Genomic DNA, 18,340 nt, shown 5'->3' on the forward strand with positions numbered 1-18,340 from the left:
AGCAAACTTGGGAAAAATATCTAATACGTTAAGACAAAAGAATCAAGAGTCAAAAGAATCTCAATGAGGCTTTTAAAATGGGCCCAAAGCAAGAAGATAGAAATTAACAGGGTCAAAGACTAAATCCCATATTTGATTCCAAAAGCATCAGCTATCCAAATACAGCATGGAGAAGGACTAGCTTGACAACAGTTGCCTGCTCCCCTCTCCCTTCCTTTCTTCCCACCTCCTAACCCAGCTCCACCAAGCCCCACGTGGAGCTGAGGGCGCTGCACAAAATCTTAAAAGGTGAATACGTGCTTGAGCTCCATCAATAACTCTTCAGATCAAAGAAAGGAAGGGCGCCCGTATATCCTCTACAAATCAAGCCTCACCTGCAGATATGGCTCTGGTTTGGGCATCAAACTTAATAAGGCTATGATGAATCCTTCTGGATACATGCATATTCTAGATATTCTGCATGAGGAGTTTGAAACCAAGGCCATGACGGCGCTGGAGGGTCTAGGGAGTGCGCCTGCAGAGGAGGACGCGCTGGGAGGGCTAACGTCTTCAGAACACCGCCGGGGCGCCACGACGGCGGGGGTGGCGGCGGGGGCAGGGGCTGGGGGCCCGCGCTCCTGCAGATGCGGCCGGCAGGGGTCGGCGGCGGCGGCGCGCGTACCAGGGCGCGGGAGCCGGGGCGGCGGCCGCGCGCCCGTGACGAGCCGTGACGCCTCAAAGGTTGCCAGGGGGCGGCGCGGGGTTCGGAGGCGGGCGGCTCCTTCTTCCAGGCGCCTCGGGGCGGGCGAGCGCTGCGACTGCTCGGTGGGCGGCCGTCGGGCCGAGAACAATGAGGCCCGGCGGCGCGGGCTGCTCGGCGGGGCTGCTGCTGGCGGTCGGCTGGCTGCTGCTGGCTGGCCTGCAGGGCGTGTGCCGGGCCAACTTCACGGCCGTCCAGGATCCCGGCCTGGGCCGCGAGGGCGAGGGCGAGGGCGAGGGCGAGGGCGACGGCGACGAGGAGGGCGACAGCGACGGCGACGAGGAGAGCGAGGACGACGCCGAGGCCGAGGCGGACGCGGACGGTGAGGGAGGCGCCTGCGGGGCCCCGGAGGCACTTGTTGAGGGCCGCGCCCCGCTCCCTGCCCGGACAGCGACAAGTGTCCCCGTTACCGTCTGTAGAGCTCCCTCGCCAACAGCCCCGACTTGATACATTTTTCACGCACCTCATGGCCTTGAAGAAAGATGTGCTTGTTCTCCAAGGCCACAGCCAGATCAACAAATAAGCTCAAACTATTCTATAGAAATTGCCACAGCGATGCTGCTAAGTATCGCTCTGGACAAGGAAAATAGGCCTTTTCTCTTTTTAAGGGGTAGGAGTTGTGGAGTAGCCCCACCAAGGGGAATTATTTTGACTTCTGCTTGCAGTTATGTTTTCCTCCCCCTTGTAGTTTGTTTGTTTCTTTAAGTTTCAAACTGCTTGAGGTCTTCCTCTTTTCCACATTTGCCCTTGGGTTGTAACTCAGTGGACTTCAGAATTCCTCTCACTGTGACACATCTAGACAGACCAATATGCTGACAGAACTGTCCAGAAGCCCCAGGTCAGGTTCAGGCAGCCCCATCCTTGAGCACGTCTGCAGTGTGGTCGTGAAAACACCAATCTAGGGATCCAGCTGCTGGCTTTGTTAGATGACAGGTGTTAACCAAGGGAGAAGGAGCCTGTGCTTGGCACATGAGTTTGCCTTATTCTGCTGGCTCATTAAGCGATAAAACTTGACAAGCTGTTGTACATGTTGTATTTATTGATTAATAACTCGTATGCTGGTAGGTAAAGGTCAGTTGCTGGTTTGCAGCCATCTAAAGGAGAATGGTTCCCTTCCCCCATAAATGACCCAGCTGAGATTGTTTTAATACCCTTCGCAGGCTCATGTCTCCTATACATATAGAGTAGTTGCTGTATTAGCCTTGCTTTTCTTTCCTGTGGACACATAGTGACCCTCAGCGACAGAAAGAAATTGACTGTCTGAGGTTGATGGTGGCTTGGAGGTTTGGACCGCCTTGATAACATTACATTGCAGAGAGCTCCTTGACTTTGAAAATGTGACACAGAAAGAGGACTAGGGAAGAAAAGAACATGTTCTAAAACATAATAGCTATCGCTTCACTCTAGTTTTAAAAGTAATTGAATTAACGATTTTAGCATTGAACTGGTCAAGGGAGAGTTCTAGCTATAAAATGCTAAATAGAATTTAGGCTAAACCCAGGCAATGGAGTTATAATGCCTTAGATTCAAATCCAAAGGTAGACAAGTCAGTTCTTCTCTCAGGGTCTCAGTTTCCTCACCTGTGAAGTTCAGGGAGTCTGTGTACCTCCTGGAATTTTATATATACAGTTTCATGCATAGTTGCTTTTTCCTCGGGAGAGTGAAAATCCAGATCTTTAAACAATCTGAGGTGTCTTGACATCTGAAAATTTCCAGAATGTTTATTAAAATTTGGTAAAACTACCCTTAACCCTCAGAGGACCAGTAAAAACAGTCTTCATTTACTATCCAATGGACTCTTACTGTTTTTACTTTTAAGGCATTTTGCAAATAATTTACAAAAGTAAGGATAAAGGGATAGTGAAAACAACTTATTTGAAACTTTAATAAGAATTTAAACGTGAAACCCCCCCCCCCATTTTTATTCTCTGTTTCCTAGTTTTGGAGATGTATATACCCTAAATGAGCAAAGTACTTTGAATGCAGCTAAATGCCCACCAGCTGTTATGCATGAATCTGGAACGCATCCATCTTGTAAATACTGATTCCAGATTTCAAGTACATCTCATAGATTCTAGCTTATCATTGCTCTGGTTCTTTTTGCACTTGAATTGTCAAAACACAATACTTTTGGAAACTGTGAAGGCACCTATTTTGTTGAAGAAAGGATTGCCATCTTCGTTGCTCCATAATTGCAAAATGTTTCTGTTATAGATTTATAAACAGCAATTAGAATGATTGGTCCAATGAATTTTATTCATTTCCACATCTTCTGTTTTCTTTCAAGCACCTTTGTATACACACCTGCCATCATGATTTGTCCATTTACAAACCTTATCAAGTAAATTTTGGTGTATAAACAGCTTAAAAAAGGAAAGAATACGGTCCATATTCTTTTAGTAAAATAGTATGGTCCAACTTATTTTCACAAAATATTTCAAGATCAAGTCCTTCCTCTTGAGAGACTGCTTAGATGAGAATATCATATACCTTGTCATCCTTAGAAATATAATGTTCATTCATTGATTCTTGAGTTAGAGAAAAATTCATCCAAGATATCATCTTTCACTCATTTTGCTTATGCAATCAATTTCACCATCATCATTAGCATCTGAAGCTCTCTGTGTTCATTTTCTGATTTCATCCAATAATTGTGTGATGTTTTTCTCTGTCAATTTTCTTCTCTTTGCCATTAGGGACCAAAAACTGAAAAATTCTAAAATCTCCACTGAGTTCAATGAAAGCTGAAAACAGACCACGAGAAAGGCGCCTCCAGACTTCCCTTATGTCTTTCTGAAAGATGATGCAATACTCTGGGCAATAAGCAATAAGAAAACAAAGGATGATGTCATAGCTATGATTTATGACACAGTAACATCATCTTTCTAGGCAATTCTAACCATTCTTCCATTTCATTATTTTAGACTTTTTAAAAAACATATTTCGGAGTAATGGGTGAGTAATAATGAAATACATCATTGTGGATGATGAAATAAAAGTTCCAAAGTTTAGGGAAAGTCAATAAGATATTATATTTATACTCACACCTTTTTTACTCTATACCTTTTATATACCCTTATGCCTTTTATAAATCTAAGGGTATGCCTATAACTATCTACCTATACCTATACCCTTAGATTTATAAAAGAGACCAACCTAATAAGTGCAAGATAGAAGGAGTTTTATTCTATAAAATGAGTTTTATCCTATATAAATGTAACCATATTTTCTCTTTTTCTTTGGAAGACCTCTTAGGAAAAATAAAAATCATGAAGTGTCAACCTTACAAATCAGCTCTCCAAAAAGAAACTCAAAAATTAAAATTGAACTCTGATGGTATATACCAACAGTTAAAGTGTGCTGTCCAGAATTCAAGAGAACATTCCAGGATCTGGCCAGAACAAAAAACAGGATCATTATCTGCATCACTGTCGATGCCAGGCTTTTATCAGCACAGTCTGAGACCCAGTAGATTTTTGGGGAGGCCTCATCACACTCTTGACTGCTACTGAACTCTCCACTCATTTTCACCTGTTCTATCAAGTTAAAATGGCCTGTACAGTGTTTTGGGGACAGTAGACTTTTCAGCTCTCCATGCAGGACTTTTTATTTCTCTAAGGTTTCATTTTGTTAGATTTTCCCATTATTCTACCCGGTCATTTTTAGGTCCAGAATTATCTGCCAAAATCTTGCTATCCTTCCTAGTTTTGCAGAATCCGTGGATTCAGTCAGCATGATATCAATATTTTAAAAGTCATTAATAAAAATGTTGAACAGGACAGAGTCCTGTGACATAGCGCTCCTGCCACGTTGACACCAACCGATTAATTAGCACCAGTGGATCTTACTGCTTGACAAGTTGCACAAAATCTTTACTGACATTCAGACCATATTTTTCCTTTTTTACTTATGGGTGTATAATGGGAAATTTTGACAAACACCACTCTGAAGTCCAGATACACATAATTTCCCTGACCCACCATTGTGGGATTTCCATCAAAAAGGAAAGTCACCGAATGACCTAATGGGTACTCAATACTCAAAGCCCAAAGGGGCTTCAGAGACCATCTGATTAAATGTCGTTCTTTTTTCTGAAGTTAGGAGAACTTAAGCAACATTCCTGAAGTAGCATGGGTAGTGAGTAGTAGAGCTGATTGATTGTTTTTTGAATGGTTTTGAAAAGAGGTTATATTTAAAAGTAGTCTAGTACTCATTCTCCTACTCGTGTGCCAGCAGATAATATCCAAGCATTTCAAGCAAAATGTCAGTTCAAAATTGATCAGCATGATAATCCAAATAATTTATTTAACAAAGTCATTATTGATTTACTTAACATATATACATCATGTCATTATGTATTCAAGGCACTGTATTTGGTGCTTGTAAGTATAGAATAGAAGTATTTATGAAAATATTGTCTTACAGTAATCAAAATAGGAAAAATCTTAGAGTTATATAAAATTAATAAGCATAAAATGAGTAAGAATGAAGTTATGATAGCTTAAGCATGTTTAAAGCACTAAGCAAGTTTCAGAATGTTTTCACACATATTATCTCATTTAATTCTTACAATAATCAAATGAACTAAGTTTTCCTTTCCAGATTTTGTAGAAGGGTTAACTAGGCTTGACAGAGTTTAAGTAATTTGCTCAAACTCAGAACAGCTAATTAGTGGGAAAAGAAGCAATTTGGACTCCAACTCTGATGCATTTTCCCATGTTATAGTGTTGCCTTAGGAGACAATGCCTTTTTAAAATTATCTTCTAACACCTCATTTAATAATTTTTTCTATTGAGATTTTAGTCCTAATCTGAGAATTGGTTGTGTGCTACAGAAGAATTGGTTATATGCTACAGCTAGTGGAATTCATGCCAAACTTCAGAATGATTAGAAAAAGAGAAACATCGTGTTATGTGATTTAAAACCAATAATATTTAGCAGCTCAAGTACTTGTAGATTTCTGGATCATCCTGCTAAATAAAGTAAATTAGGAGTAATTTACTATCTTAACCTGAGAATGAGTAGAAACTATCTATAACATAAAATGAACACTTGGTATAAAGACTTCTTTTTGATGGTGATGATGCTCTCAAATGTTTTAGATAGTAGGGAATAGAAGAAATTGGGCCATACAATTGGTAGACTTTTTTGTGTTTTTCTGATCTTCTATAGAACTTTAACTCACCATGTATTAAACTGATGAAAAAAATTATTTTGAAGTTACTACAAAGTTTAAATATAAACCTTCTTTGCAAGTTATTTCCTAATTTCATTCATTACTTTAAAGGTTTAGGCTTCTTTCGATTTAAATAATAACAGCTGTTAGGAAGGGCATTGCTTTTCTGATTTAATAAAACTTAAAAAATGTCAGCTTTCCGTATGATAAGTGCTTATGTCCTCCATCCCTGACTAAGAGTTTTTCACTTAGAAAAGTTTGCATATGATTAAATAATGTATCTTTGCACTTTCTGTTTAGTTTCAAATAAGACAATAGTCAAAGAAGTAGAATTTGGCATGTGCACCGTTACATGTGGTAAGTAGCATATAGCAGATAAATAAGTATTGTAAGTCTGGGGGAGGGAAGATAAAAACAGTGTGGCAATTTTCATTTGTAATTTGTGTACTCTCATTCATTGCTCATTGATTTCTATTTCTAATAACTATAATTTATACACAAAACTCAAACTGCCTGCTTTAAAAGGTAGGATATTTTCAGTTCATAACCTCTAAGTCTTATTTTAAGCCAGCTCCCTGTATTTTTTTTGGCATATAAACTGCCTTCACCAAAGCAAAACTTTATCTCACAGATGTTCAGAAGATGAAAGATCTTCCGATGCCTCTCACAGATGTCTTCCCACATACTGTGTTGGCAAATCCATGAAGAAATTTGCTCCTTTATAATAGTCTATTCTGAATTCTGCATTTCTCCAATGTATATGTTATGTCTTGGAGAAAAGAAGTATTGGCTTTGTGGGAAGATAATATTCAAAGACTGTGACTTATTTAGAACATTCCATGAATAGAAATTGGACATAAAATGCCTTACGTGGGGGTGGGCTCAGGGCCACACATGCTATAATAGACCACTCTTTCTCAAACTTGTGTTCATCCCAGGTGCCTGAAGGCTTCTTAAAACACGGATTTCTGGGCCTACCCCAGAGTTTCTAACTCACTAGGCCTTGGGAGGGGCCTAAGAATTCGTATTTCTAAACAAGTTCACAAATGAAGCTGATGCTGCCGGCTAGGAGACCATCTATGAGAACCATTCTGAGAACCACTATAGACTAACATGCTGAGGAGACAATAGATAATTCACAATGAAATTAAATTTATCCTAAATTGAATCTGCCTTGGAAAACAACAGTGATGGGAGAGAAAGACAAAAACCAGAGAGTCAGAAGACAGAAAATCCATGCAGATCTAGATGAGAACAATTTTTTTTTTTTGATCAAAAATTGCACCTGAATCGTTTTTATTTAAGACAGTGTTTTTTCATTGTGGTAAAATATACCTAACATAAATTTTACTATTTTAACCATGTTTAAATTTAAATTGTACAAATGTACAATTCAGTGACTTTTAGCCTGCTCACATCAACCATCACCACTGTCCATCGCCAGAAGTTTCCCATTATCCCAGGCTGAAACCTCCGTACTCATTAAACACTAACACCCCACCCCCATGACTCCAGCTCCTGGCAACCGTTATTCTACTTTCTGTCCCTTGAGATACTTTTAAACCAGTTTTTTACCTTAACTGAGTGAGTCAGAGTCAGAAAATGAGAGGAATCCATGTAAAAACCTGTGTTTATTCATTTGCGATTTATATCTTTCTTCTGCTTACTTGAGAAATTTTCATGGGTAGAGGTTATTTTTATGACAATGCTAGTAATTGATATTGTCTAGCTCTATTATTTAAAGATGTGTTTCAGAAATTATATATTTGTTCATTCAACAAATGATTTTTTGAGAATTTTTTTTTTTTGGAATTTTTGCTTACTATGTACCAGGCATTGTTATAGGTGCTGGGAACACAGCAGTAAACAAGGCAGAGGAAACTCTCTGCCTTCAAGGAGTATACATTTTAGTAGAGGCAAAGAGAGAAATAATATGTAAAACATGTAATGTCAGATGGTGATAAGTTCCAAGGAGAAAAAGAAATCAGAAAAGGCAATATTTCACATCTAAAATATTTTCTAAATAGTTTAAAATCTTTTCCATTTATAACTATTTAGAGAAAAAAAAATGCTTTGGTGAAAATTCTATTGAACTCCCAAACAATATTTTTGCAGTCAAAAAGTTTTCTTTTCCTGGAACACATTGTGTTACTTGGACTTACAGAAAATCTCACACCTACACACATCATTGCAGTGAACTATATTTGGCTAAATAAATAAATACATAAAACACCTGCTTGGAAAATATTTGTGCATTTCAGAATAAGGCTGTGCTTCTAAAGAGGGACCTTTTGTAAATACAAGTGGAGCCATCCTGCAGCCATTCCTAGGCATCTCTTTTAAGCAAAAGAGACATTTCATCTTCTAACCTTCCATCTCCTTATCTCATGTGGAGTCCTCTCCCTTACTTCTCAAAGTTTGGTCCACAGACCAGCTGCATCAGCATCGCCTGGGAGCTTGTTAGAAATTCAAGTCTCAGGACCCAGTCCAGATCTACCGAGTCAGAATTTGCATGTTAGTAAAATCTCCAGGCGATTTGCATGGACTCTGAAGTTTGAGAAGCCATGTTGCAAGCCATCTCTAGACTTCAGCTTTCCCTTGCCCTTGAGAATGGGTTTTCTGATTAACATCTTGTAGGGGTTGAAAGAGGGAATCTAGTAGACAAGGAAATCAAGATGGCCTATTCCTGAGCCCACGACCACACAGTCTTATCACAGGTCATTTATCACATGTTCAGCGTGTCACTGATCCAGCGTTTTATCATCTCCCTCAATTCTGCTGATGAAAGGCAAACTCAGTCGAGATCTGAGATCGGTTAGTAAAGACTTGATTTCTTGTTGTAAAAGAGTGTGGCATATGGACAAAGAGAACAGATTAGTGGTTACCAGAGGGGAAGGGGGTTGGGGGGCAGGCATAAGGGGTAAAGGGGCACATATGTATGGTGACTGACAATAATGTACAATCCAAATTTCACAATGTTATAAACTATTATGACCTCAATATTTTTTTTAAAAAATGTGGCAATTCTAAAGAGTATCTTGTTGGAAATGGAAATTTGGTCATTAATAGTTTGTCCTGCTATATTTAATACAGAGACTTTACCAATCTAAATGTTAAAAAGCATCATTATGTTAAAATGTGATTTTCAAATTTCCTCCAGAAGCTCCAAATCCCCCCTCCTAAAAGTTCATGGTCAAAAAACTTGGGGAGATCCTGTGTACTACTGTATTTCGTCACATCTTAGACTTTACTGCCTGTAAGACGCACATGTTATGCACTTATAAAAAGGAAAACTATTGTCAATTTGTGACATACTGTCAATTCTAAGGTGTTCTGATTTCAAAGATGTTAAAATGTAGAATTTTTACATGTTAGATCAATGAAAATTTACACGCAATAGCATCAGAATTTACCAGCATATTAAAAGTTGCCCCCAAATTCTATAGTCAGCGGTCCCTTTAATTTTATTTAATGTATCATTTTCAAATGTGTACAGTCATGGAATCCTTTTTCTTATGGTAACAACCAGAGGAACTAGTGTTTCATGTAACTCACTTTGGGAAATGCTTTTTTATGAACTAATTCAAAGTGAGGGGTCTAAAAATGTCTGAAATTAGGCGAAAAGTCTCAAAAAAGACCTAAATGGAAAAGAAACTCTGGAATTAGTTTTTCTTAACATTTGTCAATTTCTTTTACCAAAGGTATTGGTATGAGAGAAGTTATATTAACAAACGGGTGCCCTGGAGGAGAGTCCAAGTGCATCGTGCGAGTGGAAGAGTGCCGGGGGGCAGTGGACTGTGGCTGTGAGTAGGCGCTGTATTGGAGGGAGGCTGAGCCGGGAGGCATCTACTCTGGGAAATAGCCTTAAGCTCAGGATGCCGTGAGAGGTGGGAGATGATCAGTTGATATACTGAAAGGAAATTTTAATAAAACTTAAAATGCCACTTCTCTAGACGGTTATAGCTCTCAGTAACTTTCTGCTTTTGCTTCACATTTCAATGATGTTTAAAATTTAGCATATATTTTCTGTAATACACTGGAACCTTATTGTACTAGGGTCCGTGGTCAAGGCTGTCCTGCAGTGAAATAATTTTGACTCTTTGGTCATGACATTTTATCAGTCGATTGGTAAACCCTAAATTGGGAACTTTGAGAGCTGTTCTATAGCAAATCACACTACTCTGAGATTTCATTATCTCTGATGGGGGTCCCTAACCAGTAAATTGGAAGCCATTAATAGATCGCAAAGTTTAATCTAATAGATCACTGAGTTGGTCGCCCTCTTCCCCACAGTATATTCTGCAGAAGGGCAGACAGCTATGGTGGCTCCTACCTGCTTCTTTTGGTGACTTTATCTTTGTAACCATCACTCCTCTCTGCTCGCTACACTCACACTCTCATTAATACGTTTGATAACTTCCAGCATATAGTTGATTTTAAAATTAGAAGTAGCTTTTAAAAGTAGTATTGTGCATAAAGCAAGTTACAGTGTCCAGTGGTATGTATATATATATATTTAATTTTTCTTTTTTTTAGGGGGTAAACCAATTTCAGAAAGCCTTGAAAGTGTTAGTCTGGGATGTGTTCATATATCTCCTGCAAATCGTTTCAAATATGTTTGGAAACTTCTAAGGCCAAACCAAGTGAGTAACGAATGTATGTAATTTGGTGCTTTCTAGTGAATGATAAAATTTGTTTCCCAGTGCTTGATAACTATCAGAAAACTTTCTCTTTAAAAGCCCTTTGCAAAAATGAAGTTAAAATCATACACCTTTATTATTATTGGGATTTAAAATTTTTCGTTATTTAATGAGGCTGACTTTATATACGTCTTAGGGTCAACTATTATCAGAACTTAAAAACATCCATTTTGTATAAAGTATGCTATTTTGGAAGCAGTTTTTATTTGTATACATATATAGGAATTGTATAATGATAACTGTAGCTAACATTAATGGAGGGCATATTAAATGCCAGAAAGACACTGAGTGCTTGAGTTTCTTTTAACCCACATGACAATGCTATGAGGTAATCCCATTTTACAGATAAGTAACTGAGATTCAGAGAGTAACTTGTCCTGGGTCACACATACAGGAGGTGGTAGGGTTGGCACTCCGTGTCTGGATGGTATGACTCTAAAGTTCGTGCGCATAATTAATTACTGATCTGGTGTAAGAGACAGTGACTCCTCTTTTGTCACAGGAAATAAATTGTTCCCTGATCTTAAGTTTACATGAAGAATGTTGATAAGTTTTTTTTTCTTTTCAAATAGCAAGCCATTGTACTTCCAAATGATTCAGCAATCCTGGAAGTACACAGGGAAACTCGCCCCTTGGCCTTCCAGTGTGACACCTTGGATAATAATGAAATAGTAGCATCTATTAAATTCACAATCTATACAACAACTGGTAAGTGTCCAGCAATGTTTTGGTTTGCTTCTCTCTCAAACTTTAAAGAGCCTCAGACTCACTTGGAGGCCTTGTTGAACCAGAGATTGCTAGCCCCACCCCCAGAGCTTCTGATTCAGATAGATCTTGAGTGCGGATGGCACAAGAATTTGCATTTCTAACAAGTTCCCAGGTGCTGCTGGTCCAGAGACCACATTTTGAGAAGCGCTGGTTTGGATCATTTGCCCTTATCTATAAGGTAGTTCTTAATTTCTTTTTCGTAAAGTCAAGTCAGATGTGGCTCACTGTGGGAAACTGGTATATTCCTGAGGCATGGGCACAGAACAGTACTCTAACTTGAATTATATTCTTCCTTTTACTTCTATCACAAAAGTGAAATGAATATATGGAGTTCTCATGGATGCTTACAAAAATTTTGGTACAGGAAATAAATAAAATGAAGAAACATTATGTCAAAACATGTCTCTTTAAAAATTATTCCTTTGAAGAAAATATTTTTTGATGAAACAATAATGCAGTCTGATATGTGTCACAAAACGCAAATTTTGTCCTGAACATAATTTACATGTTAGAAACCGTGCTTGCTTCTCTTGCAAAATGGATCCATATGCATGTTCTTTCCATTTAAATGATGATGTCTTCTATATCCAAATAATTATTTCCTTTGGTTCCGTTGCTCTTAACCATTTTTGTTGTTGTTGTCATCTTTGTTGTTGGAGGTGTGGCAGGTCTGGTCACAAGTTCCTTAGAGAATTCAATCAGTGATCAGCAGACTTTTCCCAGAAAAATGCCCACATATACAAGCATGCCAAAAGGTACCTGTAATTTTAAGGGAGTTCATGGATTTCCTGAAGTTATTTTTCAATCCTAAGTAAAGAACTCATGCTGTAGTCTAGAGATACCATCCAACATAAAACCCTTTATTGAAATGGAAACAAGCTAAGTGTTTTAGGGGTGATTTTTAAAATAAGCTATAATTTTCTTTGGTGTGTTTGTGTAGTGTCTTTAAAGACATCTCTCTGGTGAATGCTAATAATCTTACTCCTATGTTGAGATGTCAGGTGTTACTAAAAGGATAATTCAATGAAGTGCTATAAAAGGCAAAAAAGAACCAAACATCACCAAACTAAAAAATATCTCAATGAGTCCTAGTTCAGGATATTAAAGATTTGGGGGCCATTCTCCGTTCTTGTCCGCACATCCTGGTCCTTGTTAGGACTACTCGGTGGTTAGCGCTTCCCGTGATTAGAAGGTGATATGCATTTGATAATGCGTAAGCTAAAGGCTAGAACACAGACCCCAAAATGTCAGCCCTTAAATGAGACAAAGTGACTTCTCTCTCTCGTAGCCGTCCAGGCCTGGTGGGGTAGCTCTGCCGCCTCGGAACACGTGCTGGTTAAATCACAAAATGTTTTCAGAACACTGGTATCTATTAGTTTCTTTTTAAAATGACAGTTGGGTACACCAATACGACAGACCCTTTTGACTCTTTAGACATTAAACAAATGTTTTGGCTCTAAATGTCCACACAATATGGTGCTGGCTTGAAATGAATGCATTGTTGAAATATTTTTAGGGTAAATATGGTTTAGTTAATGAAAATTCCCCACCCATTCCCTTATACATCAGATTTTTCACCTCCACAATAGTTGTCTTTATAATAATTAGGCATTGTTTTTTAGGCATTGTTTAGGCATGTAAGTTAGGCATTGTTAATTAGGCACTAATTAGGCGTTGTTTTGGAATGAATTGGGTCTCCCTAAAAAGATACTTTCGAGTCTTAACTCCCAGAACCTTAGCATGTGACTGTATTTGGAAATAGGGTCCTTGCAGATGTAATGAGTTTGGTTAAGATGAGGGCCTGTAATCCAATGAGTGGTGTCCTTATAAGAAGAGGGAAATTTGGACAGAGACAGAGAGAGAGAGAGAAGAACACCCTGTGAAGACACAAAGACACAGGGCCAAGACACCCATGTGAAAATGGAGACAGAGGTTAGAGTTACGCTGCCACAAGCCGAGGAACATCTGGGCCACCAGAAGCTGCAGGAGGAAAGGAAGGATTCTCCCCCTAGCCTTGGAGAGAGCACGGCTTTTCCAACACCTTGTGTCCAGAACTTTAGCCCCCAGAACTGTGAGATAATAAATTTCCATTGTTTTCAAGTCACCCAATTTGTGGTGCTGTGTTATGGTAGCCAGAGGAAACTCATACAAACTTAAGCTTAGTTTTTCTAAAAAGTGAGAGCATTGAAAATCAGCCTGTTTTTCATTAGAAAATTTCAACGAGAAATACAGCCTATTTTTTTTTTAGTTAGATATAAAAGTATTCTAAGTGACCCTTGCAAGAAAACTACTGTTGAAATCTTCATACCCCTCATTCTTCACCCTCTTGGCTGGTATCACAGAGTAGTAGATAAATGGAAAGGAATTTTGCATGTCTTCTTCTCAGGTTTTAATCCTAAAAAGAGTCTTTTATTTGAGCTTAAAAAATCCCACTTCTTCTATAAATCTAATTTTGAAAATAAAAAGATTTTTAAAATCCAACAATACTGGAATATAAATATGATGTGATTTTTCTGTTATATTTGGAATATTTAGTGAGGTCACTAAATTGGGTTTATAGCTCTAGAATTACTGAGGAAAATGGAAAATTATACTCCATGGTGTTTAAAGAGTAGGAAGAAAATCCAGACAAATAAGCAATTGAGATTGCCCACGCAGAAGATGACTTCTGATAGAGTGATACTTACCAAAATTAAAATATTAAAATACATAAAACATAGCCTGCACAAATCATTAAACCTCCTCGAATGTTGGTTTACTCCTCTGTGTAATTCAATAGTCGCATCAGATAATCTCTCTGGTCCTTCCATACATGAATCTTTTATGATTCTATGATTTAGGGACCAGGAAGAGCCACAAGAAAACTATATAATTCACAAAGTAAGTAATACTTGATGTAAATTGGCTTTTCACCAATTTATAATGTAGCAATGTTGTAACACATATGGTAGACTGGCTTTGTCTCTTTATTAGCCTTATTTGCAAGAAGAGCAGAAAGTTACGGGAGAGAATGCCTGATTTAAAAATGGTGTGTGGATAATTTGTATGAAAAAGAATGAGCTTAAACTCCTACCTTACAAAATATAAGAAAATTAAAGGCGTATTGCAGTTCTAAATGTAAAAGCTAAAACCGTAAAGCTTTAAAAAGGAAACGTAGGAGAATATCTGCATGATTCAGTAGTAGGCAAGAGTCTCTTAGACACGACTCAAAAAACAATCACCATAAAAGAAAAAATTGATAAATTAGGCTTCATCAGAATTCAAAACTTCAGTTCATTAAAAGAAATCATTAGAAAAATGAATAGGCATGCCAAAGGCTTGGAGAAAAAACTCACAGAACACGTACAACCAGTACACTCACTTTGGGAAAAGATCTTGCAGTTTCTTGGGAAACTAAGCATACTTCTACCCTATGACCTGGCAGTTCCGCTCTTAGTATTTGTCCAAGAGAAATGAAAATGTGTGTTCACAAAATGACTTGTACAAGAATGTTCATATCAATTTATTTATAATAACCCCAAACTGGAATAGGCTAGGTGTCCATCAGTAGGAGAATGAATAAACAAATTGAGGAATACTACTCAGTAATAAAAAAGAAAAAAACTATTGTTACATGCAAAAGTATGGATGAATCTCTAAAACGTTCTGCTGAGTGAAAAAGCCTTACACAGAAGAATACACAATGTATGTTTCCATTCCTATGAAGTTCTAGAACAGGCAGAACTAATCAATGGTAGAAAAGAGAATCAGGGCAGTGGTTGTCTCTGGAGGATGGGGCAGGGATGAACCGGGAGGGGCTCGGGGGAACTTTCTGGGGGCAGGAAGATTCTGTCTTGAAAGGAGTTTGGATTACATATGTGTGTTTGCATTTGCTAAAACTAAACAAATTTACATTTAAGATCTTTGTGCAATTCATTCTCTGTACATTTTACTCAGAAGGAAAAGTATAAACAAATACTGAACTCTAGTTAATGATATGCCTGTTGAAGAATATTGCAGGAAGTGTGCAGACATCAGCAAATTATGTTGAAATGCATCAAAATATAAGATAGACCAATGGATTAAGAGAAGGATGGATAGATGGTTAGTAAAATGTTGATGGTGGTACCTAGGTGGTGGGGATACAGGATGTTCATTGTCAGATTCTTTCAACTTTTCTGCATGTTTGAAAAGGACATTTCAAACCTGCAGAGCAAGTTCATTAATAGCTTTTTTCCCACTAGTTATTTCTGTATTTTTCTAGAGTTGTTTTTCAGATATAAAGTTTCCATTTAGATATTCATTTCCTTTGTTTTCTCCAGTAGTTATAATCATCAGGTATGTGTTTTTTCTCTAGAAATGCAGATGAAAAGATCGCTCCGACCAGACACCGATGCAGTCCTAGTTTTTGTGCTGACCATAGGAGTTATTATGTGTATATTCGTGATCTTTGTCCTGATCTTCATAATTATAAACTGGTAGGTGAAGGACTGAAACTGAGTCATCACCCTTGATTGACATCCTCCTCGTCTGCCCCTTCCTTGTCCCATGAATCCAAAGCCCTGTCCACGCTGCGTTTCACACGTGTCTTGACACTGTCCACCTCCCTTCGTTGCTCCTGTGACCACCCTGGTTCAACCTCCTAATCTCATGACTTGCTCCCCCAGCCCGTGAGAGAGCTTTGAAATGCAATTTTTACAATTTTACATAGTTACATATGTAGTAACATGGTAGTAACATATGTAGTTACATGGTAATTACATCTCTAAAAAAAGAAGTTTGTTGAATATTTGTGTTGTCCAGGTGTAGTTCCCACAACTCTACAACTTGGTCATTGTGACCTACGAATTCCTTTATATGAGAATATTTCTAATACCTACATGAGTGTTACACCCTGGCACTCTGAGGGCCCATCTACTGTCACAATGCAGCTGATGCACCACAAACCAAAAATAAATCATGACTAAGGAGGCACTTCTATAGATAGAAAATTAAATATAAATCTATTTGGTTTTAGTTTTAATTTCATAACAAAATTTGGTTTTGTTTTCTCTTCCAGGGCAGCAGTCAAGTCTTTCTGGGGGCCAAAAGCCTCAACAACTGAGGTACAGTCTGAGCTGAGTTCAGTGAGATACAAAGATTCAACTTCTCTTGACCAATCACCAGCAGAAATACCTGCACATGAAGAAGATGTTTTAAGTGAATGGAACGAATGATGTATGGATGACATATAACAAACCAAAGGAGATTAGAGTGTATTAGATTCATTATTATAAAAATAAAATATATAGTGAAATGCTTTAATAATATTGCCAGTAATTTACACAGTCTGAAGGTAATGCAATATCAGAGGGGGCTGCTTTCATCAGCGCACCTTTGTGGTGGAGTTATCAAAAATTATTTTTAACTTGTTCTCAACATTTATCATTTCATTATCACTTCAGGTAACATTTATCTAGAGGAACACACACACAAAATCTTCTAAACACATTTTTGATCACTTTGATCACTTCTAGGGGGATTTGCCTGTTTTGTCCCAAAGAAGAAAGATGTAATATAGAAGATGCCTTGCATGTCAGACTTCCTCCCCCTGGGAACACTGGATTGTGCTTGCTAAAGCAAATCCTACTGTAGAATCTTACAGGCATGTGATAACAATGATAACAACCAATACTTAGTCAGTGACTACTGTGTGCCAAGAATTGCTCAAGCGTTTTGCATCTAGTAGGTAATTTAATTATGATTGCATATAGGAAATATGTAAGGAAGAACTGGAGAGGAACTTGGAGGTGGCTGAGTAAATGACATGAATTTAATATGCCCTCTATTTCTCACAGAAACAGTGAATTAAGGACTTTTGAACGACCACTGATGAGTACCTTCATTGTGCTCAGTACACAGGTGATAGCATCTCAAAACCACAGTACTTATTTCTGAACATCATCCCTGCCTTTTTGTGCAATGTCACTATGTGACACGGTTATGGCCAATTATCAAACGAGATACCAAGGCATTAGATAATTTGATTTGGGAGACTTCATCAGAAATTAATTTTCAGAGGTTATGATAGTAGTACAAAATATACTTTTTTGTTTAGAAGGATTCTCTTCCAACTTTATTGCTATTATTATGGGATTTACCTCATGATAGCATTAACTCTGCACGTCTGTGAAGACGATGTTGTAAATGGCATTTACAGTATACCTCTCTGTGGTAGACTAGAAATAGGCCATGTTGTGGAATTATCCGTGCTTTCTGTTATATGGCATTTGTGTTTGAGAGAAGCAATGAAGAATTGGCTGGAAAATGATTTTGTTATCTGTTTTGGGAATTCCACTGGAGACTTTAAGTGAAAAGAAATTGTTTTCATAAAATCTTCCAAAAGAATTGCTTTTGTGTCACTCTTTCTCCCCCCAGATAAATGTGAAAAAAAATCAACCTTCCATTTCTTATTCCTAATTAAGTATGTATGGTCATGTCACTTTAGCATAGGTGCTTAACACTCTTGAATAGTAATTATTATCAATCCTTACTTTTAAAGACATGAATAGCAGTGGTTTCCAACTGTACTTCAGTCACCATGGGCATTCAGTCAGGTGAACAGGTTTAGTTGTCAGTGCTGTTGACTGAATATTTCTGGCTGTCTTCTTTCTAGGCACGTGATAGGATAGTACCTCCTTAGCCCCTTGTGGTTGGGTGGGGCCATGTGACTAGTTCTGGCCAATGAGTTATGAGCCAAAATTCCAAGTGTCACTTTCAGTCTGGAACATTTCACTGTGAAAATATCTGGAGCTCACCTCTCTGCTAGAGCAGCCAGAAATGCTTAGATGGTGACTGCTCTGACACCTTAGATCCCAGAATGAGGAGCACATGGCACAGGATCTCCAGTCAACAGAAGATATGTGACATGAGAGAGAAATAAACCATGTTATTTTAAGCCACTAAGAGTTAGAGCTTGTTTGACACAGCAGCCTTACT

General features: G+C 38.2%; 1 protein-coding gene across 2 annotated transcripts; it reads left to right on the forward strand.

Annotated features, from left to right (window-relative positions):
* The first annotated feature begins 662 nt into the window (after positions 1-662).
* Positions 663-17,742, forward strand: SPACA1 (sperm acrosome associated 1). Of its 2 annotated transcripts, XM_014834534.3 has the most exons (7): positions 663-1,061; positions 6,216-6,272; positions 9,617-9,718; positions 10,452-10,558; positions 11,188-11,323; positions 15,720-15,840; positions 16,422-17,742. In XM_014834534.3, exons 1-7 carry the CDS (start codon positions 830-832, stop codon positions 16,576-16,578), a joined length of 912 nt encoding a protein of 303 aa, XP_014690020.2. In that variant the 5' UTR covers positions 663-829; the 3' UTR covers positions 16,579-17,742. The 2 variants fall into 2 exon arrangements, with proteins under 2 accessions (XP_014690020.2, XP_070352569.1); XM_070496468.1 differs by lacking the exon at positions 6,216-6,272 and having other exon boundaries at positions 710-1,061.
* Positions 17,743-18,340: the final 598 nt, after the last annotated feature.

Source organism: Equus asinus, chromosome 24 (genome assembly GCF_041296235.1).
Source record: "Equus asinus isolate D_3611 breed Donkey chromosome 24, EquAss-T2T_v2, whole genome shotgun sequence".
NCBI lineage: Eukaryota > Metazoa > Chordata > Mammalia > Perissodactyla > Equidae > Equus > Equus asinus.